Source organism: Sporothrix schenckii (assembly GCF_000961545.1).
Source record: "Sporothrix schenckii 1099-18 chromosome Unknown Cont47, whole genome shotgun sequence".
Taxonomy (NCBI): Eukaryota; Fungi; Ascomycota; class Sordariomycetes; order Ophiostomatales; family Ophiostomataceae; genus Sporothrix; species Sporothrix schenckii.
The window spans coordinates 2,973,219-2,999,535 of record NW_015971148.1 but is presented as its reverse complement, the minus strand read 5'-3'; the positions used below and the strand labels follow the sequence as shown (position 1 = coordinate 2,999,535).

General features: G+C 56.6%; 9 protein-coding genes across 9 annotated transcripts; 3 read left to right on the top strand and 6 right to left on the bottom strand.

Moving 5' to 3' along the window:
- Positions 1-2,976: 2,976 nt before the first annotated feature.
- SPSK_04068 (hexaprenyl-diphosphate synthase) lies at positions 2,977-5,043 on the bottom strand (the record flags this gene model as incomplete). Its single annotated transcript, XM_016730879.1, has 3 exons — positions 2,977-3,138; positions 3,234-4,740; positions 4,805-5,043. The coding sequence occupies 3 exons, from the start codon at positions 5,041-5,043 to the stop codon at positions 2,977-2,979; spliced, it is 1,908 nt and encodes a 635-aa protein (XP_016585500.1).
- Positions 5,044-5,522: 479 nt separating this feature from the next.
- SPSK_04459 (uncharacterized protein) lies at positions 5,523-6,487 on the top strand (the record flags this gene model as incomplete). The annotated part of the gene is made up of 2 exons (XM_016731266.1): positions 5,523-5,810; positions 5,900-6,487. The coding sequence occupies 2 exons, from the start codon at positions 5,523-5,525 to the stop codon at positions 6,485-6,487; spliced, it is 876 nt and encodes a 291-aa protein (XP_016585499.1).
- Positions 6,488-7,104: 617 nt separating this feature from the next.
- On the top strand, positions 7,105-8,484 carry SPSK_04292 (uncharacterized protein; the record flags this gene model as incomplete). The annotated part of the gene is made up of 1 exon (XM_016731103.1): positions 7,105-8,484. One exon carries the CDS (start codon positions 7,105-7,107, stop codon positions 8,482-8,484), a length of 1,380 nt encoding a protein of 459 aa, XP_016585498.1.
- Positions 8,485-8,870: 386 nt separating this feature from the next.
- On the bottom strand, positions 8,871-9,938 carry SPSK_04414 (uncharacterized protein; the record flags this gene model as incomplete). Its single annotated transcript, XM_016731221.1, has 1 exon — positions 8,871-9,938. One exon carries the CDS (start codon positions 9,936-9,938, stop codon positions 8,871-8,873), a length of 1,068 nt encoding a protein of 355 aa, XP_016585497.1.
- A 2,137-nt stretch (positions 9,939-12,075) lies between these two features.
- Positions 12,076-13,521, bottom strand: SPSK_04264 (phosphatidylserine decarboxylase; the record flags this gene model as incomplete). Its single annotated transcript, XM_016731075.1, has 2 exons — positions 12,076-13,381; positions 13,466-13,521. The coding sequence occupies 2 exons, from the start codon at positions 13,519-13,521 to the stop codon at positions 12,076-12,078; spliced, it is 1,362 nt and encodes a 453-aa protein (XP_016585496.1).
- A 681-nt stretch (positions 13,522-14,202) lies between these two features.
- SPSK_04499 (uncharacterized protein) lies at positions 14,203-15,045 on the bottom strand (the record flags this gene model as incomplete). The annotated part of the gene is made up of 1 exon (XM_016731303.1): positions 14,203-15,045. The coding sequence occupies one exon, from the start codon at positions 15,043-15,045 to the stop codon at positions 14,203-14,205; it is 843 nt and encodes a 280-aa protein (XP_016585495.1).
- Positions 15,046-15,574: 529 nt separating this feature from the next.
- On the bottom strand, positions 15,575-17,769 carry SPSK_04044 (2,4-dichlorophenol 6-monooxygenase; the record flags this gene model as incomplete). The annotated part of the gene is made up of 2 exons (XM_016730857.1): positions 15,575-17,074; positions 17,161-17,769. 2 exons carry the CDS (start codon positions 17,767-17,769, stop codon positions 15,575-15,577), a joined length of 2,109 nt encoding a protein of 702 aa, XP_016585494.1.
- An 836-nt stretch (positions 17,770-18,605) lies between these two features.
- Positions 18,606-19,610, top strand: SPSK_04436 (uncharacterized protein; the record flags this gene model as incomplete). The annotated part of the gene is made up of 2 exons (XM_016731243.1): positions 18,606-18,747; positions 19,066-19,610. 2 exons carry the CDS (start codon positions 18,606-18,608, stop codon positions 19,608-19,610), a joined length of 687 nt encoding a protein of 228 aa, XP_016585493.1.
- An 866-nt stretch (positions 19,611-20,476) lies between these two features.
- Positions 20,477-25,563, bottom strand: SPSK_03855 (IQ motif containing GTPase activating protein; the record flags this gene model as incomplete). Its single annotated transcript, XM_016730670.1, has 2 exons — positions 20,477-20,858; positions 20,954-25,563. The coding sequence occupies 2 exons, from the start codon at positions 25,561-25,563 to the stop codon at positions 20,477-20,479; spliced, it is 4,992 nt and encodes a 1,663-aa protein (XP_016585492.1).
- Positions 25,564-26,317: the final 754 nt, after the last annotated feature.

Here is a 26,317-nt window from a genome sequence, read left to right as displayed (position 1 = left end):
GGGACGAGGGGAATTTGGAAGGTGTGGAGGAGACTGGCAAAAAACGAAGCAAAAGGACCAGGAAAAGAAAAGATAACAGAGTTTGGTTGTTGTTGAAAGAGTTTCACTTGAATGGAGGCTTATCGCTTGAGCTCCGATGTGGCGTGAAGATGCCGAGAGATAAGGATATGCGGTGGTAGTGTCAGTCGGGCGTCTGCGCGATAGACGTGGATAAGGGCTGTTGTTGGCGATAGAGGTAAAGATAATGATAAGAAAAGGTCAGAGTTAAAGGCAGCAAAAGTCGTCTGACGAAAAAGGTCAAAATAGAGGCCGGAAAGGACGAGAGTATTCAAAAGGGAAGGGGCCTCACGGGTGGGCAACGACTTCCCTTTAAGGAGCAAAGACGAAAGGGGAAAGGGAGCCAAGGGAATTCGCGGACCCAGCCAAGGGCAGGCACCAAAAGAGGAAAAAAACAAAGAGAGAAAGAGAAACCGACGTCGAGGAGGCTAACGGAAGGGTCCTCCCCGCCGCGACGACAACGCGCGCGAGGAAGGAGGACCCGCTGTCTGATCCTGTGTTGGTGCCTTTTTGGTGCGGATTTCTGGTAACAAGGGAAAGAGGCACTCTAGCCTGCGCCGGACCGGAATGACCTCGCTGCCTTAGTCGCTCTTTCCATATTTTACGTTATGCCTCCGGGCAGCCCTTCCGATGGGTCCTAAGTCTGCCGCGGACGAGATTTGCGTGCTTGCGCGCCAACCGCGACAGCGACAGACGTACGGACGCCCTGGACGCCGACGACTACGTTTTGTGTTTGTGTTTATTTACTTTCTATGTACATGGCCTTACATGGCCTTGTAGCCTCGTGTTCAGCAGGACGCCTCGTCTCCAGACGTCCGGGTGATTCTGCGGTTTTCCCTTATCTTCCAGCGTTATCGTGACAGTGGCAATTTGGCGCCTCGGCCGACGGTGGCAGGGACAAAAATTGTTAAGAGAACTAGTCCGCGGGCAAAGGCGAACGGCGTTGGGTAGGGCCTATCAGTTCTTCGTTTCGTATCTGGTGGCAAGAGACTGGTGACTGGGTTGAAAGATACTTTGTGTCCTTCGCACTTTCCTCACTTTTACTTGTACCTTTCCGGGTGTTAGTCGCTGCGCCCATCCTTATTAGGGTCGATCCCCTTTTTTTTTTTCATTTGTCGTTGTCCATCACTGCATCCAGACCAGCACATCGGGTTTTTACGTCTTTTGCCGAATTGTTCTCACTCTTTCACAGTTGTAAGACGCCGATCGGCAGGGCATGGTAGACCCTTTTGCCGTCCGATTACGTATTTTGAACTTTTCTGACAGGAATGCCAACAGCGGGGAAAGAGCAAGTGGTGAGTGAGGAGGGGTTGCTTGTCACTTATTTAGGAAGGCGCAGGCACAGAAGCAACAAGCAGGAACGCTCGCTCTCGTCAAAGTGCCATCGGCTCTGGCCGATTCCTACGACTTTTGCCTGAATCACACTGTAAACCGTGGTGGAAGAGGCACGTGCAGGCGGAACGACGCTAGGAGGTCGCCGTTGGTTTGCCACAGACTGGTAAATTTGTCCACCGAATTTAAGCGCTTGGTAACTGCAATTGCAGCTGCGCTGCGACTCTCTTGCTGTTTGGCTTCTTTTTACGAAGCTAAAATAGAGCCTGTCGAGACGGAGGCCGATTCGTCGTTGTTCGCCCTTTCCTCTTTGGGGTTTTGATCGAGTAACACGGGAAACAACGATCGAGTAACAGTCGAGTAAAACCGGTCGGGTGAGAAAGGGAAGGCGCAGCTTCGGCTTGCCATCGAGTAATGGATTTCCTTTTTCGGCGCGGTTTTGAAGCCTTTCGGGACCCTCCATCGGTATTTTCATTCTCGTTTTTTTCGTTTTTCTCGTCGGCTCTGCTTCCCTGTATTTTCGTCGCAGATTTTGCATATTTCTTACTCGATTTCATTCCCTAGTCACGATCTTCATAGATATTCCTTGGTTTTGAAGTGGTTTTTATGCCTTTGCTTAATCATGCTCTTCCTCGGCTCGTCCTTTTTCTTTCCTGTCCTTCCCGATAGTCTCTATTTTACTTGTTTTTACGAAGATGATGCAACAAATCAACGGAAAATTCAAGTCGTTGTAAACCTGCCGATACTATTCTTGAAAAAACTTGTTGTTCTCGTGACAATACTATTCCCATTACTCGATCGACACTTTGTCCATACCCAACAATTTACGTCTTGTTCTACCCTCCCGATCTACCCAACGGACACAGAACCGCCGTCTAATGTGACCCATACGCAGGTCTCTGCATTCCCTGGTCAACATCTTGGAACCGGCGGCAGGTAATGCAGACAATGCAAGCTGTTCATGGTAGCAAATGGGAAACAGGAAACACCAAACCGGTTGTATTTTTGTTCTGTGATTCTTTGTTATGCCATTGGCTACCTGTCTTTCCCTTACGTCGAGCGGCTCTGAATAATCGCACGTTACATTTATGGACCCGTGCACGAACTGTGTTGGGCAGCTCAATCTGCTCTTCCTTTTTATTCTGTTGGAAACCGTCGCCCACCGCATCCCCTTTGAAACGCTGGAAAATCTGCAAAAACTGTCGCTTCAAGTAAACTGAAAACTATTAAATTCATAGTGTATGAGCGGTTTGTCTATGCATGACCAAGAAAGAAGACATCGCCTAGGATCACGCCGGCGTCTTGTCTTCCATTACCTCTTCCTATCCACCCCATCTTGCCGTGTCTACAGAAAGGCCAACGACTCAGCCTCGCCGAACCCATCCGCAAGACGCTTCCTCAAAGTATGAAACCTATGCACTGCGTGTCGTTTTTATCGTTTTTGTCGTAGTTTTGTCTTTCCCCAATCCAATCGTCGCGAGGCCATTTCTTCTATTGTACAGACCTAAAAAAAGAAGAAAAAGAAAGAAAAAGAAACAGATTTCAGAACCCTCTCTATTTTTTCGGTCACATGCTTATTTCGGTCTTTTACTTTTGCCGCTTCAGTGTCTTGACAGCCATTTCCACGAGACCGTCCTTGGCCTCGCTCGCCGGGAACACGGCGATGGACGCAATGGCCTGCTCGATGTAGTCTTGGGCGAGTGCCCGCGTCTGTTCAATGCCGTCTGTCGACAGAACAATTTCGCGTGCCTACGTTGTGGTTAGCAGTGAGTAATGAGTAATGAACCGAGCCGCGGTCTGTTTCTGTTACGTCACGTTCGGCGGGTCTACGTGGGAGGGCTCACCTTCTCTGCATCGCCGGGCTGGCTGAACTTGCGCCCGACGAGCTCGCCCAGCTCCGGCCGGTCGCGCCAGGCAAAGAGCAGCGGAGCCGTCGCCAGGCCCAGCTCCAGGTCGGCCCCCACAGGCTTGCCCAGCTGCTTGGCCGAGACCGTGTAGTCGAGCATGTCGTCGACCAGCTGGAAGGCCAGCCCCAGGTTCTTGCCGTAGAGGTACGCGGCCTCGACGGTCGCATTGTCGACGCCGCCCAGCAGCGCGGCGGCGCGGCAGCTCTTGCTGATCAGCGACGCCGTCTTGAGGTACGTCTTTTGGAGGTAGTACTGCAGCGTGGCCTCGCTCCAGACGGGGTGGGCCTCGTCGCTGGCCGTGTTCTTGAGCTGCATGAACTCGCCTTCCACCAGGTTGGCAATGACGGTGGCCAACAGCTCGACGACCTCGGCGTTGCGCAGGCGCGCGAGCGCGACGGACGCGCGGCCCAGCAAAAAGTCGCCCGCAAGCACGGCCATCTTGTTGCCAAACTCAAGGTTGGCCGACGGCGCGCCGCGCCGCGATTCGGAGTGGTCGATGACATCGTCGTGCAGCAGCGATGCGGTGTGAATCAGCTCGGTGATCTCGGCCAGGCGGCGCTGCGTCGGCAGGATCTCGGGTTGGCTGGTCTCGTCAGGTGTCGAAGTAGACGCGGTAGAGGAAGCAGAGGAGGCAGAGGAGGAAGGCGAGGCGGCAGAGGGATCGGTAAAGGGTGAAGTCGAGGACCAGGACGGGTTAAAGTCGGACAGGACGTTGACGGGCGAGATGGACACGTCGACGCCGGCCGACGCCTGGAGGGGCTGCTGCTGCTGCTGCTGCTGTTGAACATAGACAGGCTGCAGCTGGGGCGCCTTGGGGCAAAGGTAGGTTGCGCGTGACATGAGCAGCACAATCAGTGGCCGCATGTGCTTGCCCTCGGCCTGTGTGTAGTACTTAGCTGCACGGTCCAGCGACGGGTGGCCAGAGCCCAGCAGCTTGCGTACGTCGCCGATCAGAAATTTCATCTCTTTGGCGACTGTCCTCAGCGGGTCAATCGCCATCTCGTTCTTCTTGGCTCGGTTGAACGCATTGGACACCATGTTGCCGGCCACAGACACGGCGGCCGCCCATGCCGAGGAGGACCGACGGTTTGCAAGCTGGTTCTGGCGGAGGTAGTGTTGGAGGTGGGCGGAGTGTGTGTGCTGCTGCGGAAGCGGTCGTGCTGATGTCGTTCGTGCCAAACTGCTGGTGTCTTGTGGCAAAGTCGACTTCTGCTGGAGGCACTGTGCCGTCGAGGAGTACGCCGCCGAGCCGCATAACGGGCCGTGCGTTGGCAGCCGCCGAACTGCTGCCACACGCTGCGTCCGACTCAGCGGCACACCCGTGGCGCCCCTGATACGCACCACCATACTTCCGCCCTGTTTTTTGCAGCCTTGAGGCTGCAAAGCTGTCGTTGCTGTCGTCGGCGTGGTCGGAGCCGCCGGTCGGAGCTCGGGAACGCGCGTCCTGCTCGAATGCTTTCGGTCAAATTACCTGCTGGCGAGAGCACACGGCGAGCAGCAATACTGACCTAGATCGACGAGGCTTGGAGGTGAGAATCGTCGGGATGAACGTGGTGGTGACAATGGCTTTGTTTTGTCGGCGGGGCCCAGATAATACGGGTTGCTTTTTCCCTCCGGCGTTGATTCGATCTAGATTTTTCCTGCCATTACTGACGCCGGTCGTTCCTCCCCACCAAGCTGAAGCGTGCCCACAGGGAGGGCAAGGAAAACCGCGGTTTTGCGGCGATTGGGCAATTGGGACCGTCATTGAGCTGGTCCAGCCAATCACCGTGCGCCGTTTATGTCCCGCCCTTTCCCGAGTAGCTTGCCTCCCCCTGGACGAAAAAAAGCGTACTCGCAAAGCTATTTAGTGGGGTTCCTTACACTGTTAAGAGTGTTACAATGAGGATTCCTTGCTCTGTTAAAGTGCTAAAACGGTTTGTGAGTGCGCTTTATTTTGGCCAGATGGAGCTTGCTTAATACGTCGAATTCGCTACCTCGTCTGCTCGTTATGCTGCAGAAGGCAGCTACAGCCCGTGCCTGCCCTGTGGCTGCCATCAGGTCCCCACTTTTACGCCTGGAGCTTGGCAGGTGCCAGTACAGGTGTGTAGCACAAGGCAGGGCAGGTGCATCCTCCCTGAAATGTCGAAATACAGGAGCCTGGCTTCCCCATACAGCCTCATTATTGATACTCACATATCACCAAAGCGACCGTGCAGCCCCAACCCCGCAAGCAGGTCGCTAAAAATGGTGCTCCTCACGATGACGCCCTCCATAGTGGAGGGCTTGAAGCGACTGGGGGCCAATGCAAACTCGGCGGACAGCGCGCAGGGCACATTCCTTGTTGAAGAGGGCGAACCCGATCTCAGCTCACCAGCAGTCGCGAAACCCATCTCCCACGCTCAAATCCTGCGCCTCGCGGCCGCTTTGGACGCGCTTCATGCACCGGAGCCGGCCACCACCGTTACAACACTCGAGACGCTCCTGGTCGGTGCCCGCGTCCATGTACCGCCGCCACCACCGAAACCCGAACCGGTACGTCGTACATCCTTCTGCGCCGTGCGCCGCTCTTCTGCTCTTCTGTCCTCTTTAATTTTTCAGTTCACATGCTTACCTCCGTATAGTCTGCCGAATACAAGGCCCTGATGGCCCGCCTTCGCCGCGACGAACAGGCCCGTGCCTACGAACGCATGGTCAACCCACCCGACGCCTACGACACCTCCACCTTTGCGCAGGTGCACCGCCCCGTCTACGCGGCTGACACCGGCGACGACGGCGTGACGCTCAGTGATGTCAACCGCCAGGTCATGCTCATCTTCAACTTTGTGTTGACCATGGCAGGCGTGGCGTATGCGCTGTGGATGCTGGCGCGGTGGTGGCCGACGCCGTCGCGACTGTTTTTGGCCATGGGCGGCAGCATGGCCACGGGGCTTGTCGAGTACGGCTTGTATGCAGGCTACGTGTGGCATCTGGCCGATGCAGCACGGCGGGAGAAGAATGCACCAAAGGAAGTGCGCGAGGTGGTGAACACATGGGCCGTTGGGCCGGGTGGGAAAGACAACACGGACAGCCCGCAGACAGAGAAGGAGACGACAAGAACGCACGACACAACGAGCCACCAGGACGTGCTATTGCCAGGGTCGAAAGGAGCAACCGGAATTGATAGCAAGCAGGCACGGCGACGGAAACAGGACACAGCGCCAGCATCGTAAGCCGTTTCGTTGTGGGTATGTGGCGGACCTGTTTCACGAAAGAATAGTGTATCGCTACACAATTTAGCTTGCAAAGTAAAACCGCAACAGTTAACGCGACGTTTTAATAATGAACTGTCGTCGATAAAAACCACTTTAAGTCGTTGATGACATCACGTGGTTCACGCGAATACAGGAAGACGCGCTCCTTCCTCCAAAACGCGTCGGTTGGGGGAGGTACGATGCGCGTCGCCAAAGCGGGGCACCCAAAATGCATGGGCACAGGGACAAAGCTCTCTCTTTTCGCGACATGGGCAAACACACGACCTCTCCATTGAATTAGGAGGTTTCTTACTCGTGCGAAGTACTTTGTACAGTCGTTTTTTATTCAGCCTTTTATGCCGCATGCAATGGCACCATTTCTGCATCTTTCCATCACTTCCCATTGTTAACGCATCAAAGACTAAACTAAACACACCACGTCTCACCAACATCAACATCAACAAAGCCGTTAATCAAAACATCCATTCAAGAACGACTTGAGAAAACTTTGAGAACGACTCGTCTGGCCCTGAACATCGCTCCCACTTGCGGCGGCCACTGTGCCCACCCATTCCACCACGGCTCGCCTGTCCGCTATGCGATATATGACACCCGACACGCCGGGCACGCGTTCGCTCGAGGAGCCACTGGCGACGAAGGGGACGATGGCGAAGGGCACGGAAGCGACGCCGATCGGGGAAGATTTGAGCACAATGGAGACAACCACGCCGTCTGCGACACCGACACCGACGCCATCGCCAACCAAAGTGCCGCAGTCGGCCGCCACAACAACCGAGAAGCCCTCACGACGCGCCCTCCGGACCTATGGCAAGAAGCGTTCTCTTCCCGACGAGACGATCGAACAGCAAGCAAGCAAGCGACCAAAGACAGGTACAGCGATCCTGGTAGCCGTGCCAGGGGCGGTGGCCGTGGCAGCGGCAGCACCGGAAACGGTGCTGCCACCCGTCCGGCGCGACTTTGTTGCGGACGAAGTGTCGAGACAGCTGCAAAAGGAAGCGGACGAGGCTGCGTCGAGGAACAACAGCAGCAGCAGACGGCCGCAAACACCAGTCAAGGCGACGGGCCCCAAGACCAGCCCGCGCAAGGCCGCATCGCCACGAAGAGCAGCCAGCCCGCGCCGCGTGGGCATCATGCGATACTTTCAGCCCGCGGCACGAAGCGCGCCTGCACCACCTCATGCGCCTCCGCCACCATCTCTGCCGGAGCCGAGCTCGCCTGCAGCATCGATATCGTCAATGTCGTCTCTCTCGTCATGCCCGTCACCTGCCTCGTCCATCGCCTCGTTCCGGTCGACCGCATCATCGGCAGTGTCATCGCCCTCTGCCAAGTCTTCTTACTCAGTGGATGCGGCGGCGTTTGCGGCGGCGGTCGAACCTAAGTCACCATCATCCTCACCTCTTTGGAAAGCTTTTGATCAGCGACCAAGGCAGAAGCGGCGGTTGACGATACGGCCCGACCAGCAGATGACGACAGCGACGCCGAACACCGAAGAGGTTGCCATGCCGACCGACAATGGCAATGAGAACGACAACGTCATAAAGAAGCAGTCAGAACTGCTAGAGGAGCCAGACGAGGAGACGAAAGAAAACCGCCCGTTCGCCTCGGGCATGATGGCAGCATCAAGCACGCGCATGCGGGTGCGCCTGGGCTTGTCCAGCACGGCAACGGCAACAGCGACAACCGCAAGGAAGCGGAAAAAGACGGCGGGGGCACCATCGGTGCAGACAACCCTGAGCCTGGCTATCGCGTCCAGACACGGCGGAAGCAGCGACTCGGCATCGGTGCGGGAGTGCAAGGAGTGCAACATTCTCTACAACCCCTTGCACGAAAAGGATGCCAAGTTCCACGCACGCTACCATGCATCGATGTGCCGGAAACAAAAGGAACAAAACAGCCACGACCGCTGGCAGTCGTCTTCGGCGGCTGCGTCGACTACGGGTGCGAGGTTACGATAAGGACGTGCTTAGCCTAGAAGGTCGCACTGCTCCAAAAGATGCGGAAGATGCGGGAAAGGGAGCACTGGAGATTTCCGTGTGCATTTTCCGTCTCACCCAGCGTTTCATTCGGAGAGTTTTGTATTCTGACGGATGTGGTACCCACACTACCAGAGAGCATTGCGAACAGTTTACATATGAACACAAAGATTCCCCTTTTGATTTCAGTTTCTTTTCATTTCCATTATATCATATAGGAAGCCCAAACAACAGTAGTGAAAAGCAACAACAGCGAATGATGCACCGCCCGATGGCCGATTTATTGTGATTAATTAAAAAAAAAAAGACGACCGCGAGAAAAGAATTCATTCCAGCATTATTGCACCCGATGTCCCTTCTTCGACTTTCTACAGCTTCGAGGACTCATCGGGATTCTTGATCTCCACCACGAGCTTGCCCGTGTTCACGCCCTTGAAGAGGCCGACCAGGGCCTCCTCGGCCGCGCGCAGACCGCCCTTGACAATGTGCTCCTTGCTCTTGAGCTTGCCCTCGGCCACCCACTTGGCCAGCTCGCCAATGGCGGTCGCGTTCTCCGCAGCGTAGTCAAAGACCAGGAAGCCCTGCATCTTGATGCGCTGCACGACGACCTGCAGGATGTTCTTGGGGCCCTTGACGTTGGTCGTGTTGTACTGGCTGATGCCGCCGCACATGACGAAGCGCGCGTACAAGTTGGCGCGGCCCAGGGCCATATCGAGGATCTCGCCGCCGACGTTGTCCCAGTACACGTCGATCCGGTCGGTGGTCGCCGCCTTGAACTGCTGCGCAAAGTCGGCGTCCTTGTAGTTGAGGCCGACGTCGAAGCCCAGCTCCTCGGTCAGCCACTTGACCTTGTCGGCGCTGCCCGCAATGCCGACGACGCGCTTGGCGCCCAGGATCTTGGCGATCTGGCCCACCACGCTGCCGGTCGCGCCAGCGGCGCCCGACACAACAACCGTGTCGGTCGGCTTGATGCCGCCGGCGACCTTCATGAGGCCATAGTAGGCCGTCAGACCAGTGCCACCCAGGGCGCTGACCAGGTCGATGGGCCGCAGGTGGCTGCGCAGGGCGGCGGGCATGGCGGCAAAGGGGTTCTCAACCATCTTCTCGTGGATGACGGCGACCTCGGTCCAGCCGGAAAAGGACACGACAATGTCGCCCTCAGCGGCCTTGGAGGACTTGGTGGCCAGCACGCGGGCGACGGTGACACCGCGCATGACAGCGCCAATCTGAACGGGCGGCAGGTAGGACGGGCGGTCGTTGAGCCAGCCGCGCATAGCCGGGTCGAGGCTCAGATAGAGAGCCTCGACGAGCAGGAAGCCATCCTGGAGATCGGCGGCGGTGGCTGCCGGGGCCGTCTCGATGCGGAAGGTCTGGCCGGGGATGATGTCGGTGGTGGGCCGCTCAGCGAGCACGACAGAGGTATTCTGGCGTGACATTGTGAGGTGTGAGGTTGTGCACGGTGTTGAGTGTGGTGTGTGGTGTGTGGAGTGTGATGGAAATGTGATAGAAGGTTGGTGTTGGAGAGTGAGAAAACTAAAGTTGTTTTGAAGTGTGGTGATAAAGATGACCTGTTGTTAAATGCATGGCGTCCCAGACAGGAAAGAGCAGAGGTGCAACGTGGAACGAGGCTTCCGTCCTTTATCTATTCTTCGAGGCACCCGGAAAGCACGACTGAAGCTCAAGGGAGGAGCGCGATGCGCTAACACGTATGGCAGTAGCCCACATCCTCGGCAGCCGCGTCCGTCCTAGTCGTAGCCTCCGACCCCGTTCTTTCCTTGTTGTTAGTTGCTCCGTGCACATCTCACCCCTCCCCTTCTCCTCAACATTGCTCCTTCCTGCCATCCTCTTTCCTCCTTTCTGCAGCACAGGATTCGCAGGAACAGCAACTTCTCCGAAGTCCACCTGCGCAAAAAGGCACTAGGATGCCCAAATAGAATAAAATTAAATACGGCAGCTACCCCTCGTCTCGTCACTCCTTCCTTTCTGCGACATATGCCAGCATGCCTTCCGAATTGCCCTTCCCCGTTTAGTATCAACAATATTGCGAGGCAAGAACAAAGAACCTCTGTAAGCGAAAAGATAGTAAGAAATTAAAATATAAATATAAATAAAATAAAATAAAATAAAATAAAAGGCCTTTCAAATGCGGTGGCGCAACAAAATGTAGCGGCCCAGCAGCTACAAGGTTTTATAAGAGGGGCTTCGGCGGCTACTGTTTTAGGAACTGGATCCCGCTGTTGAGTGTGGCGAGGCGCGCTTTAACGCATTTTGTCTTTGACGGGCCAAAAAATTGTGAGACCGGCGACCGGGAAACCGCTCAGGGACGGAGGGGATACAAAACTGGAGATCGAAATGTTGAGAGTCAGGAAGGACGAATCTTGTCGTAAACATGGAAACAACGAGAACGGGACGCTGTCAGTTAGAGACTGCAAGTGCAGTCATGTTGTCGTGGTGCTCCCTGGTCTCTGCTAGTTGCTCTTTCCTGTGTTCGCAACAGTGTCCCAGACAGTCGGCCAAGACAATGCAATTGCTCCTTCCCTCTGTCTGTACCCGTACGACGTACAACATATGCAAGATACGGGCATGCAGGAACACAGAGATAGCAGGAAGGTACGCCATGTACGACAGATGCGGCAGGTCGGCCGGTCCCTTGTCTCTGCGGTCTGGCAAGCACCCCACAATCGGGCTGCACGGATTTTTATTTTATTGTATTCTTTTATGTTGTTTTTTTTTTTTTGGCTGGGCTCCGCGGAGCGCGCCGGAGACTTTTTTTAATCATAAATTCCCATATTATAAATCGAGGAGGATGAAAGCAAAACGAATCAAAAGGTAAAGTAGAAGAAAGAATGACAGCGGAGATGGTAAAGACAATGGGACTGTCAAACATGGCAGCACATTGCCGTTGACATCTCGGAACCGCTTGGCGGTGGCTCTTTTTTGGCGGCCGAGGCTGGCCGTTTTGGATCAACACTGAGACCATCGACCGCCAGCGGCGGCACTTCCGCATTGGGGACAAGTGCTGGGCGTGGTAGCAGGGACTGATAGTGGAGTTCGGGGTGTGTTAGGGGGTGCAATTTCTTCGTAGGTCGCTTGACGCTTGCCGCTTTGTAGTGCTGTTCAACACCCAAAACCAGTGGTGGGACAGGGCTTGATAGTGCCGAGGCTCACGTCTTCAGCTTTGTCATTGTTTTTTTTTTCCTAATTTTTCGTAGCGCACTTAAGCTCGCATGTCATGTCTATATTAGGTAACTCTCCCGGGGCGGACAGCGGGATTCACATCATTGCCGTTGGAATTCCATGCATTGCTGTTGTTTGGCCACCGGGTTTCGTATTGTGCAGCTTCAAACTTGGATTTCCAAATACAGTTTTCAAGTACGACATACATTTCCAGCCGAGGCAGAACTATCCTTCTCGAACAATCTATTTTGTAACCAAGATCGCACGATGCCTTGACATCGCTTCCATCGTTTTCGTTGTTAGGCCATTGCCGAGCACGCCGAGCACGCCGAACACGCCGGATGCACAGAATTTGTTAGGCCCGTAATCTGTTTCCGGCCCCGTACTCCGTGCACACTACTTCGGCTCGACGTATCCCGTCACCTTGGCCAGAGCACTGCGCACCGGCACATTAGCGTTTGCGCCCGGCTTCGGGAAGCCGTCGATCTGAACGCCTTCGCGGAACAGCAGCACGTGCGACGAGCCGCCAAAGTGGAACATGCCGAGCTCGTCGCCCTTGTCAAAGTGCTGGCCCTCCTTGACGCCAATCTCGCAGGTGCTGACCTCGTCCATGCCGACGCCGATAAACGCCATCAGGCCAATGTCCTTGTTGTCGGCCTCGATGAAAATGATGGCGCGCGTGGCCAGAGCCGTCAGGTAGCCCTGGGCCACGGTAATGCCCTTGACGTCGATCTCGTGGTGGCTGTGGCCCTCCTCGCCCTCGAACAGCGGCTCGCTGAAGTAGGTGCCGTCCTGCACAAACGCCCGCTTCACCGTGCCGGACACGGGCGCGTGCCAGCGGTGGTACGACAGGGCCGACAGGAACGCCTGGTAGACGGTGGCGTTTTGGAACTGCTGCGCCAGCGGGTCGTGCGCGAGCATGTCGAGCACGCTGTACGGCTGGCCCTTGATCCAGAAGCGGTCGCGCAGCTTGGCCTTGCGGGCCACGTCGAACGTGCGGCTCTCGCAGGCGTTGTTGATGACGGCCAGGTCGTCGGGGTTGGCCACGGGGCGGGCTTCTTCGCGGACGTGGCGCGTAAAGAAGTCGTCCCACGACTTGTAGCCGTAGTGCTTGGCGCTCGGGTCGCAGATGTACATGTCCTCAAACTTGTGGTCTGTCTTGTAGGGGGCGTTGGCGACCTCCATCAGGTCCTTGTAGCCGACTTTGCCCAACCAGCCGGTCTCGTGGTCGCCCAGCACCTCGGCCGACTCGGGCGTCGTCAGGTACTTGCCCCAGGCGTTGAGCACCTTCTTCAGCATGCGGTTGACGTCCGGGTCGAGGAACGCCGCGTGGCCGCTCGGTGTGCCCATGACGTAGTCAAAGATGGCGCACAGAGGCACGCCGACCATGCCGACGCTCTGGGCCGCGTTGGTCCACTCGGGCGCGCGGCCGAATACGTGGTTGAGCACGTCGAGCATGTGCATGTAGTCGCGGATCTGGCGACCGCCGGTGGGGTCGTGCTGGTAGACACGGCGGTGCGGCACCTCGTCCCACATGGCTGTAAAGTACATGTAGACGCGCGGGTTGGTCTCGATGAACTCCTTGAACTCCTGGAGAGCCGGGGCAAGGGCGGCGCGCTTGGACTTGCTGTCGACGTGCTTGACCGTCTTGCTCAGCCACTCGTGCTGCACGCGGTGGTCTGCCGGTAGCCAGCCACCGGCACTGACGTTGTCAGCGTTGACATCATTGGACAGACGCAGCAAGAAAAAGTAGTAAAGGGCACACAACAACGCTTTAACGACCTACTGGTTCCGCTGGTAAATCTCCGGGATATCGTGCTCGTCGCCGTGTTGCCAAACCATGGTTGCGGTGTTGATACGGGTGCTCTGCTACACGGTATTGCTTGTTTGTTTCTGGTTTTGTCAAATGAGAGCAAGCTCAATTGGATGTGTTGTAAAATGCCAAGAAACGACTCTCTGCTCTGAAGCTCTTAAATAGGGGGCGTAGTTCTCCAGCTGGCCGTCGATCGGATGCTCTTGCCGGGTGTTTCCTTATGAAAGGATGCTGACGTCATGACCTGTAGACTGTCAGGAGCGATCGTTATGACTGAGTTTGTGTGAACAAAGGGAAGGAAAGAGGGGCAGCCATCCCCGCGCTTGCAAACGTGTAGCACATTTCCGGAAATCCATTGACGTATCAGCGCAGCTGAGTGGATGAATCGCGATCGCAAGTATTCGTACGTCAAAAAGAACAAGCTTCGTGCCAAGAATTTCGTTGTTTTGTTCAGTGCTTCTTTGGAGCGCCCCTCTCTTTTTGCCAAGGCAAAACAGGCCGTGCCAAATGTCTAATTCTGGCACTTACACGCAGACCCGCTTTAACAAGGCATGGCTTATGCATCTATCCGTACCTTCCGCCGCATGTCGTCACCATCCGTCCATATCGACCACCTTCCCCTTTAGCGTTGACCAGCTCCGGCTTCGCTCTCTGTATTCCTTTCTCCCTATTTGCCTGTTTGTCCTTTACCCATTCCCCTTTGCCTTGCCTTACAGCTTGCATGCTTTCGACCCGCACGAAGTCATCGTGTGCACATACCGCAGCTTGCCCCTTTCCAGCCGCAGCTCGTGGCTGTCGGACGCGTTCATCATGTGCTCCCACACGCAAAATACACTCACAGACCCCATGGACTCGTCAATGACATAGCGTCGGCGTGTGTTGGGCGCCTGCTTGTGGTTCGACGGAATGCCCGCCTTGCACGAGTCGTCCGGCCGGTTGTGGCCCGTGTATGCAGAGCCCTCGAGGCGCGTGCACGGCGTGCCCCAAGGGACGGCCTCAGAGGCCGTGGCGTTGCTCCACATGTCGAGATAGGCGTCGGCCGCCGCCTGCAGCACGACACGAGTGTCGCGGGCACGCTCGGGCAGGATGACGGACCAGTTCTCCTGAAGCACGTGTTGCAGCGTCTTCTTTGCGTCAAATAACCAGGCGCCAGTCGTTGTCACAATCGAGTCGACGAGCACCACCTTCTGGGGCTCCAATGGGTCCGTCGCATGGTGAATCTGCGTCCCGATGACGTACGGGTTGGCGGGGTCGGCGGCCGAGATGAGCTCCGTGTAGGTCGCACAGGCCGTCAAGTCAAAGTTCGTGCGGCGGTGGTCGACCTTGAGCGCCTTGGCCAGGATAATGCCGGGTGCTGAACGGGACGTGGCGATACTCACGGCTTGGTTGTTCTCCTGGTAGGTCCAGTTGGCAGCTGTGACGGCCAGGAGGGGGGCAAGCTGGCCGGCCGTTTGGGCGGCGATGTACGCGTCGGCCGCCTCAGCGAGCGTAGTTTGGTTACAAATGACCGCCTGGGCTGCGGCTTCGAGGGCAAACAAAAACAGCCATTTCATGTTGAAAAACGTTCGATTTTGTGAATCAAAGGTAAAGTCTTGTTTTTGAGTTGTTGGCTAACCTGGTTATATTAGGTTGAAGACCAAGATATAAAAGCCGGCGCGGGTATGCTCTTTTTATTCCCATAGGTCAAGAATAGACTGTGCGGAGAAACGGATGAATTGCCGCTGGTCCAAGGCTGCTCGCCGCGCCATCATCTATCCGCCATAGTGAGCGGACAACGCGACAGCTTTCGGCAAGTGACGGCCAAGACTCTCGTCGGAATTCATGTAGCATTTATCGTGGGGCTCGCACTTGGAAGACAGCCTCTTATGCATCAGGACCACAGTCCACAGTTCTGGATAAAACAATATCAGTTTGTGCCCCTGGAAAGACACCAACTTATGCCACTCGTCCATGTTCCGTCACGTCGGTCTTATGGTCTTATATACAGTTCTAGCCAATCCAGCTGTCCTATTTATTCGATCCATACCTACGACGCGGTATAGCCACCGTCGACAGTCCAGTTGTACATCATCCTCCACGCCACTACAGACCCAGAATAGATCGCATCACCGTCGCCAGCTTGGCCGCACACGCCGCCTCGTCGCCGGCCACCTCTTGTGCACGCCACGCAACAAAGCGGTCCGGGCGCACCAGCACAGCGCCCGACTCGCTGACGCCGCGCAGTTCGGCCCAGGCAAAGTAGAAGTCCTCCCACTGCTGGCGGAAGCCGACAGTGTGCACGTGGAGGGGAACGCCGCCCAGGGCCTCGGACACGCGAGACGCCGCACCATGCCAGGCGTCGCCACCGATGCCCGTGAACAGCACAAACTTGCCGTGGCCGGCGATGTCAATGGTGGAGGTGGGCTTGGCGGACGGGATGGCGCCGTGGTTGAGCCAGACGTGGGGCAGGCGGCTGCCCGGGTACGTGTTGGGCTCGTGGTACAAGATGGGGTCGACGGCAGCACGGCCGGGCGGCGTCCAGGCCTCGCTCTCGTCGGCGACGTAGATTCCCTGGCCGCTGTAGTGCTGGTTCATCTCGATACCCAGGCCATTGAACTCATGGGTTGTGTGATGAATGGCTTGGCGCAGCGTGTTGCGGCGAGCTTGCCCGGCCGGGGTGGGCGCCTCGAGCTCGTCCAGAACGGCCCGCCGGTCTGTGACCGTTCTGGGCAGCGCGCCCAGGGCCTCCCAGACATTGTAATGGTCGCGGAAGCCCTGGTTGGCGCGTGTGATGATGCCTTTGCCGACAGGCTGGCGCTCGACACTGTACGTGTCGAGCAGCTGCGGGCCGGCCAAGCCATTGTGCACATAGGCGACTTTCCAGGCGAGGTTGAAGGCGTCCTGAATACAGGTGTTCGATCCCAGCCCGTTCATGGGCGGGTGGCGGTGGACGGCGTCGCCGAGGCAGAAGACGTTGCCGACCGAGTAGGTCTCGGCGACAATCTCGTTGATATACCACTTGCTGACATTCAGAATCTCGGCAGGCGTGTCGTCACCGATAAAGCTGCGCACACGGGCCAGGTACTCCTCGTTGGTCGTCTTCGACAAGGATTCGAAGTTGTCGGCGCCGTCGACATCGCGACTCGGAAGGAGAATAAACATCCACTCGTGCCACGGCTTGACCATGCGTACAAGGCCCATCCAGCCAAAGGCCGGGTGCTCTCGGTCCGGCTGCATGACCCAGTGCAGGTTGCCCCGGCGGGCGTCCACCAAGTGCGACATGTCGGCGCGCACGAGCACGTTGACGGCCAGGCCCTGGCCGGGTTTCTTGATGAGCGGCAGGTCCAGCTGCTTGACGACCTGGCTCTGCGCACCGTCTGCGCCAAAGATGTACTTGGTGCGCACACGGTATTCGACATTGGCCAACTTGTCCCGCAGTGTCGCTGTGTACATGCCTGTGGCAGTGTCCCTGGTGAATCCGAGGAGAGCTGTGTCAAAACGCATCTTGTAGCCGGCATGGGTGGCATGCCGCACGAGCACAGGCTCCAGCAGCGTTTGTGGCAGGTCCACAGGCGCACAGGGGCTCGCGGACTCATAATCGCCCTAGACAGTCAGAAAGTGATGACAAGTGACAAGTGGCAACTAAAGAGTGACAGCAAAAAATCTGCGACGAAGCCTGACGGGCTTACCTTCCGCTTAGGGTCGTTGCCCCAGGAGTAGATGCGGGCGTATTCGGCACCGGCCATGCTGTGGCACCAGCGCGTGTGCATCATGCAGCTGCCTTCGGACGACACCTGCTTGAGAGCCGCGTCGAGGCCGATGTCGCGCAAGCACTCGAGCGCCGCAATGTTGGTAATGTGTGCGCGCGGCGTGTTGGCTGTGCCGGGCGCCGCGCTGATAATGATACCTTTCAAGCCATACTCGGCAAGAAAACAAGCAAGTGAGGCGCCCGAGGGGCCGGCACCGACAATCAAAATCTCGGTCTCGATGACTTTGTTGCTGACGGCAGCAGGACAATCGGCAATGCCAGGTGGCGGTGGGGGATATGTAGAGGGGATGGAGGGCAGAGTGGGTGCAACAACCTCATGTGTACCGCTGGCAGCCGGAGGTGCTCCAGACACGGAGTTTGCGTCTGGGCCGACGATATGGAGCTCGCCATTGGGTGTGGATCCATTATTGGTCGACGACGATGTCTGCTCCTGGGCACAGGGAATAGTAGACTGCGGTGAAGAGACTTGTATGCCAGCAGGAAATGAAGGCGTGGTGCTGGAGCCGATGTTGATGTTAGCCGGTGCCATTGTTTCGAACAGTCGGTGAAATAGAGTACGCCGGAAAAGGGGATGTCGTGAGGGTGGAGGACCGAGGGAATGTAGTTCTGACGGTCGAAGTATGATATCCGAATTTATCTGAATTTTGCGCCGGTATCTGTCTTGTGCAGTAACTTCTCTTGGCCTCTTTAGAAGCCCTGTATTATTGTCTTCCTCCTTTGAGACCGACAAAGGCTTAGTATGTACGTGACGATGCGGAGAGGATGAAGACAAGGAAAGGGGTTATGGGTGAGAAGGAGGAGAGAGAAAAGGTAAAAGAACCTTATAAAATAGATGAAAATAGGAAAATAAGGAACCACTGGGGAAAGATGTCAGACGAAGAGCTCTCATGGTTTCGCAATCATTGTCCCGCGCAGATCAGATGGACAGGACTGGGCGTTGGGGTCGCAGGGGTGTGTGGACTGGAGTGCATCTGCAGGCACTCGAGCCATGGTTCATCTTCACAGACAACAACAGACGTCCATCCAACAAAGGCGGCTGCAATACCCCGGCATGGATTCCCCAGTGGAGATACGGGACTAAGTGCGGGATGGTGCGGGCGAATAACACGATGAGAAAATAAACAGAAAAAAGCGTGGCCAAAACGCAGCAAAAATAGTCCGAAGATCGTCCGAGCGACTGAAAGTGAAGAAGTAACGAGAGACAAAGACATTATGAATAGGAAATAGAGACGTACCTGGGCCTCAAAATGTCGTCCGACGCAACTGCCCCGGGGCCGAAGAAAAGTTTGGCCGTGCCGCGTCCGTCGTCGAGTGGCGTGCAGACCTCGACCATGCAGCTGCCACGGCGCATCGCCTGTGCTCGCCATGGCGGACGAGCCGGGCGGTGGATATCGAGTGGCATTCAAAGACCCTGTCGTCGGCGTCCCTTTGCACCTTGTGTACGAGCAGGCACCCGTGACCGCGCAAGGCGGCGTGCCGTCTTGCGACCGAGCATTCAACTTTGTCCGTTTTTTATCCCTGGTGCTGCGCTGCCGTCATTGTGGGATTTCTGTGAGGTCGTCGTCGTCGTCGTTGTTGTCTAACAATTGTATCGCCTGTCCAAAAACATCGCGAAGGCAACAAGTTTCAGCGTTTCACAGGGGGTATGTTGGCACTGGCTCCTTCCTCACTTCTCATAACTCACATCCCCCACCCCCTTTCTTTTATCCCTTCTACCCCTTTTCGCGCCTTCCTTCAACTCGTTTTCTGTCTTGCTCTTTCCTCCCCAGTCCACAGTCCCACCCGACGCTCTTTCCTTGTCTGACACGGCTTCACCCGGTAATAGGACCCGCCCCCGTCCACAAGCTTGGCCACTTTGGCATGTGTGTCACCGACTTTGCCGCGGCCTACCGCTTCTACACCACCCGCTTCAACTTTGCCTCCAGCGACGTCGTCTACGATGATACCGATACCAGCGGGGACATGACGACGTTTTTGCACCTGGGCCGCGGCGACGAGCTCGTCGACCACCACTGCTTCTTCTTCGAGGGCCCCGTCCGCCACGTCCACCACGCGTCCTATGAGACCTACGACGTAGAAACACAGCCGCTCGGCCACGACGGACTGTGCAGCAAAGGCTACGAGGACTGCCGGGGCGTCCGCCGGCACCTCATGGGCAGCCAGATTTTTGACCACTGGTTCGACCCCTCGCGCTTTGTCCTCGAGCACTATGTAGACGGCGACCTGGTGAACCGGCAGTGCAAGCCACACCGGTCGCAGGCCTCACCAGATGGTCTGCACATATGGGGTGTGCATCCTCTTTTGTTGCCTCTTTTGTTTGCTGTTTTATTCGTTGACAAGCTTTGCAGGGGCACGACCCGACTGCTGTAGAACGGACGGAGCCGAAAGACGATGGTCGTCGAATGCGTGCAAAGTACAAAGGAAGGTGGTCACAGAACGGCTGTCTGCATTATCTACGCGAGGATAGACCAGAAAGAAAAAGAGATTAGGGAAATGGCTCGTTTCGTGTTACTGTGTGGAGATTTCAAAGTGTGATCAAATCAGGCTGCGCTCAGGTGACATTGCCTGTGTCGCCATGTAATACGGACCATTCTATGTGGGACAATCTACTTAGAGTCTACGGAGGTCTGTGATGCACATATCCACACTCCAAATTAAATTGGTGTTTACTTTTTATTTTTGCTTGATAGAGAGCGAAGAGGGCGTGGCACGAAGGGTGAAAAAGAGTGTGGTGGAAACCAAAAGATACCGAAGAATAAAAAAATGGCGTGTAAAAAGGCCCTCTCACGCCTGTCTTCTCCCTTTCACAAAACACAAAAGCACATCCATCCGTTCGCCGATTTGATTGTATCATCTTCTGTGTCCGCCGGTAACAGCCGAACGTCCTCCTTGAAATATCAAAACAACACGCCTATCCTGCCAAGTACGAAACAATGAAAGGAACAAAAACAGTAACAAAAAGCAAAGACACGGTGAAACGCGCAAGTCCCATGCGCACGCAACAAAATGTTCCCACAATGCTCCCTAACGTCGTGAATGTGTGTTGCTTTGGTGTTGGTGCAATCCTGCCGCTTGTCCCTTGTCCCTTGTCGCTGGGGGTTGCCCCCTCTCAGCTTCTCCTTCCGTTTTTCCTGGTATATCTTTTTCTTTTCCCCGCCCCATCTAGTCGTTGTCTGTCGTGCATCATACCGAGTCTTGTCGTCATCTTTGGGCCCCGCTGTGCCTTCCCTATCCGTCTACTCTGTTCGATAAAACTTCTTGTACAGGAGGTGCAGCAGTAGGTTGACGTTGAGCCGCAGGTTGCCCTCGAAGACGTTCATGAACTGGTGCGCCTCGAACTGCGCCTGCAGCAGATCCTCAATCGACACGAGCGCGCTAGCACCGGGAATCTGGATGTGGCCACGCGAGCCCTCGATGGAGAACACGCCGACCTCGTCGCAGGAAATGGTCAGGTTGATCTTGTCGTAGTCGCGGTCCATAACACCCGTCCAGGACACCACGACGCCCTTCTCGGCCAGTGCCCGCACGCTGTACTTGTATGACCCAAACTTGGGCACCCGTCCGCTGCGCTCCAACTCGCGCTGATGGTTGTACTGCTTCGTGAATGGCAGGAGGAACCTTTTTTTGCTGTTGTTTTCATGGTTAGCATGGGTTCAAACGACTTGATAACTCACCCGCGTATCCAACCCCCCCCCCCCCCCAAAAAAAACTACCCCTTCTTGTTTTGCAGCGTAGCCATTGCCTGCTCAATGTAGTCGTCGTAGCTCTTGCGCTTCTGCTCCAGGTACTTGGCCTTTTCGTGCAGGTTGCCCAGCGTAAGACGCACGCCTTCCAACTCGCGCTGCCGTTGCACGCGCCGCCGGCTCTTGGTGCGGATGTCCAGCGCAATTGCATTCAGCACGTCCTGGTAGTGGTTGTGCTTGGATATCCGTCCCAGCTGCTCCAGACGCAGCACGTTCTCCAGTGCCGTGCGCTTGAGGTCGTAGTAGGACATGCGGGTCACGTCCACCATGTTGGCGTCCGAGTACGCGCCGCGCGTGTTGCTGCCCACCGCAAAGTCCTCCCGCAGCAGCGACTGCCATTTCTGCTCGTCCTGTGGGTGAATCGGCTTCACCAACACGTCCAGGAGATTCACGCCAGTCTGCACACGGATAATATACAGAATGCATCGCTTCGTCTCCATGAACAGGGCCTTGACCTCCGCCTCGGGGTCTTCCACATCATGCAGCTTGGGTGTCAGGTACATTTGAATGTCTGATGAGCCGGCCGCCGTCATCTCGCTCTCGTTGTTCTTCGCACTGCCGAGTTCCTGTACAATCTCGCGCAGCATGTCGTCGCGATTTGGGCAAATCGCGGGCAGCTCCGACACCACCAATTGGTGGATGGCAAAGATGTCCGTCATCTTGATGTATAGCGTCGGCTTGTTCTTGGCGTACAGGTCGTTGAACTCGTCAATGTCGAAAGTGCTCTCGGCGTCCGGCACCGACACAAGTGCCTCCATGATGCGGCCCAGGCGAGCAACCGAGTCGGAGATGAATGCATTCAGCGGCAGCAGGTGAATGTTGTCGCCACCAAATGGCCGGCCGCTGGCAATCTGGCCAAGGACCTTGGCCACTTCGCCCAGGTTGCGCTTCTGGAGCGGGCTGAGATTCTTGTCGATAACACCGACGTTCTCCGGTGACGTGACTGCCGGCTGCAGGTAGAAGCGCCAGAGCCAGTTGCCCACGAGCTGGAGGTGGTACTGTGGGGGATCGCGCTGGAAGTGCTGGCAAAGCGAATCGAACATCTGCCGGCAGATGAAACGAATACCATATGGTAGGCGCGGCAGGAGGTCCTCGAGGGACAGCAGGAACTGATCGGAGATCTCGCGCAAGTCGCGGAGGTGGTCGATAAACAGCTCCTGGGTCTCGGGGTCCTTGATGGCGTGTTCACGTGGGACGTCGCGCGGCCGGTGGCTGGGCTGGCCTGTCCGGAGCTCTTCGTTGTTGATGGCCGACCGGTAGATTTGCAAGGGGTCGCTCTCCAGGTCGAGTGCCGGGTCTTCGATAATGTTGTCGCGGATCATGGGACCCAAGAGGTCGCGCAGGTATTTGCGGTCGCGGGGTGATCGTGTGTAGTTGGTGAGAAGCTTCTGCCAGTAGTAGTTGCCACGGACGTACTCCTGGATGGAAGACGAACCGTCGATTTCTTCACTGATCGACCGGGCGATCAGCTTGAGCAAATAGTACTCCTCTCTCCGCTTCTGCGCATAGCCAAACAGGCTCATGATCAGAAGCTCAATCCGCCGCCCCTCCTTTTCGGACATGCCCTGCATGCGAATGCGACGGAACAGGCGCGCCAGGTACTGGGGCTGCGTCTGCAGGTTGAAGAAGAGCTGCTGGTACGATTCCAGCTTCTTGCGAGAACTCTTGTTCAACGCCTTCAGGTCGAACTGGTTGGCGGACGTCATCGGCGTGCTGGCAAGGATGTTTCCGGTGTGACCACCAAAGTTGCTCTGGTGCCGCACAACCTCGTCGAGGGTAATCTTGTTCTTGACGAGAAGTGCAATCTTGATGTCGAGTTGGTCAATGTACTGCTCCATCGTCTCGTTTTGGCGAACCTGCTGCACAACGGTCTTGCGCATCCGCTCAAACTCAACCTCCTCGTTGAAGTCAAAGTCGCTGTCGTTTAGCAGATGAACAAAGTTCTTCACGGCGTTGACCGGAGGGTTCTTGCCAGTGGTGAGGCTCTTGTATGCTTCGCCCTGCATCTTGGCGCGGACAAAGCTTTGGATCTTGACAACGCGTTGCATATTCTCGTTGAAGAAGCGCTTCTTCTCGGCAAACCGGCAGCGGACGATAAAGGCCTTGGCGGCAGCTTGCAGGGCAACGATCGACTCCTCCTGCTCATCAAGCTGGTTGAGGAGCTCGCCGATCTCGCTGCGCAGCAACATGGCCCGGGCGAGAGCCTGCAGCTGGACAATTTCGGGTTCGGTGGAGTGCAGCTCGTCCAAGAAAGCAGAGTGCTTTTGACGGAAGATGAAGGCCCGCGCATTTGCTTGCAGCCGCGTGATTTGGCGTTCCTGGGCAGAGAGTGCGTTCAGATCGCCCGCGACCCGGAAGCGCTCGAGCATGCCGCGGGCATGGGACTGCAGTGCAATGAGCTCGGGCTCGCACTCTTGAAGGCCGTCGAGGGTATCGGTGATGTTGCGTCGAACAGCAGCGGCCCGGACACAGGCCTGCAGCGCCTCGATCTGGGGCACATGCTGGCGCAACTCGGCTGTCAGGGCAGTGACGGACTGCCGGGCGGCGTTGCCTCGTAACACAGCCTGCAAGTGCTCCCACTGAGGTGCAAAGCGTGCAAGTGCCTCTTTCTGCAGGTGAATCTGGTGTCTCGTTAGCATTGCCCTTGCGGCGGCCTGGAGGTCGGCTACTGCGTGACTCTCAGCAAAGAGCGCCGCCTGCTCGTCCTCCAGGCGCCTTCTCAGCAGCATGCCACGAATGGCAGCCTGCAGAGCTGTGGCCGAACCGGCCGCATGCTTTGCATCCTGCTTCTGAGAAAGCATCTCTCTGCGCGCCAAGTATCCCCGGAAGACCGCCTGAATGCCTCGCACGGGCCCTGAAGCGTGCTGTAGCTGAGAACGAATGTCTCGTACCTGGTTGCGGACCTTGTTGGCCCGAATGAGGCTCTGAAGCTCGAGGACATGACCTTCCATGCTCTCCAAGTAGTACTCTTTCTCATGCTGCCGCTGGCGGACAAGGAATCCGCGTGCAGCGCTTTGCAGGTCGATGGCGAAGCGCCGCATCTGCATTCGGTATTCGATAATTTGTCTGGCAAAGTCACCGCGAATACGAGCCTGGAGGTCGATCAGCCAGTTCTCGTCGTCCCAGAGCTGCTGCATGGATTGGCCTAGCCGCATGCGCACGAGAGCGCCGCGTGCTTGTGCTTGCAGGTCCACGATCGAGGCCTCGTTCTCGGCCAGCTCGCGGTCGATGCGCTCCTCTTCCGTTTCGACGGGCTCAGGCTCTACATCAAAGTCGGCGCCGATGTTACCGAAACTGGGCATGTTGGCACCCAACTTATCGAGACCCTTTTGCACTGCTTCGAGTTCGTGGTGCTCGAATTCGAGCTGGCCAATGAGGTTGCCGATGCGGAAGTCAACAATGCCCTTGCGGAAGAGCAGCCAACTCAGGGCGTGAATGCAGTAGATGACCTTGGGGATGTTCTTCTTCTCGTACAGGTCGATCATCTCGAAGCGGAACAGGTCGGGCAGCTCGACCTCGTCGAGGTAGCGGAAGAAGTTGGCAATGTTGTCCGAGTACAGATACTGGAGTTTCTGGTGCCGAATGATACGGAACGGCCTGTCGGGGTTCAGAGCAGCCACAACTTCGGCGAGTGTGACACCGTCTCGCAGCGCCTCTTCAAGCTCAACAATGGGTGGGATGGTGCGGTGGATGACATCCTCGATCCACTCCTTGGCCTCGCCGATGTGGCAGAGATACTCGTAGGCCTGGAGAAATTGCCGTTGCTTCTCCATCCAATTCCAATCACCACCGCCGCGGCCTCCGGACTTGGCGGGTGCGGCGTTCTGCAGCCGTCGCCGGCCGCGAAGACCCACGACTTCCTCTGACGTTGCGGCGAGAGCAAAGTCATCAGCGGAGCCAGACTGTGCCAGCTTTGAGAGGGTTCGCAGCTGATTTGTCGACGACTTGCCCAGAGTCTGGAAGTCGGGTGCGGTGATGGGTGCCGTGTGTGCATGATGGAGAGTTGCGGGCATGCTAGCATGAGCGACAGCGGCACTTCCACCTCGATTGATCGAGTCGGACCGCGTGAGGAGCATGGAGTTGGGACGTATGGCGGAAAGCGGAGCTTGTGGACGGTTGCTGCCAAGCCGGTCATTTTCGATGTTGCTGCTGCGGTTGCCGCTGGAGAGGGAGCCGATGTCGACGCTCTGTCCGCGATCATGGCGCGAGAGGCTCTTCACTGGCGATGTCGGCGGGGAGGTGACGGAGGCTGCGGGCGCTTGAGGCAGCGGGCGCAGTGACCGCCGCGCGTTGCCATATATGTTCTCGCCATGTGCCTTGGGAGGCGACGAGACGTGGAGGTTGGAGAAAGAGGTCGAGAGTCGGGCAGCCTCGCTCTGACCACGCTTGTGTCCCAGCGACGAGTACCCGCCAGAATACGATGTCATGCTACTGGCGGCCGAGCTCTGGTCGGAGACGTTGGAGTAGCCAGACGATGCGTTGGAGTAGCCGGACGAGGCGGACGAAGACGCTGTTGAAGGTTGGCGGGCAACCGAATAGTCAAACGTTTGTGACTGTCGGAGGGGATGCGGTCGGTGCATCTTTGTTGCTTGTGGATGCCGCAATCGTTGTTGTTCCCGGAAGTCCGGCGGGTGTCAATGACAGCTTGCAAAACTGCTGGCAGCTCCGTCGGCTTCCATATGGACACAGTCCACGGGTGAAGGTACTGTTCAGAAAAGCAGCGGTGTAGACGGACGTGTGTAATCTGAGAAGTGTATCGGTCGTGGACAAAACGGGGATTGCGACGTATTGATTATGGCAGAGTCGAAAATGAAGCAAAACAAAAGATCGTGAGATCGCGGCGAAATGGTTCCTGCGTCGCGCTGGCTCGCCAGCGTCGGTTTGAAGAGAATAAGACACACTGGCAAAGAGTTACCAGGGCGTGCAATGAATAGAAAGCGTGTCGAAAAAGATGACGAGAAATGAAACTTTACATGCCAACGACCAGAGGGCAGTAGAGTGTTGGCGTATTGGCAAAGTCTAAGAGGTGCGTGGGAAAAAATCAGACAAAATGGCTACCGCAGAACATCTCTCTTACAACAGGAAGGATCCAGCGACAATAGCAGGGCGGCGTTATTACTGAGGGCAGGCACGGGTTTCTGTGTGCGGCAGGTGTGGGCGAGGGGCGTTCCTTCTCGATCTGGATGGCCTGTCGCCCTGGAGATCGGGCCATCTTGTTTGTTTACATTGCGCCTGCCCTACTGGGGCGGACTTTGGTGCTAGCGTACTTTACGTCACAAGGGGACCAGGCCACGGCACATAGAGTGTCTTTGCGCACGGGCCGCGAGTTGCGGC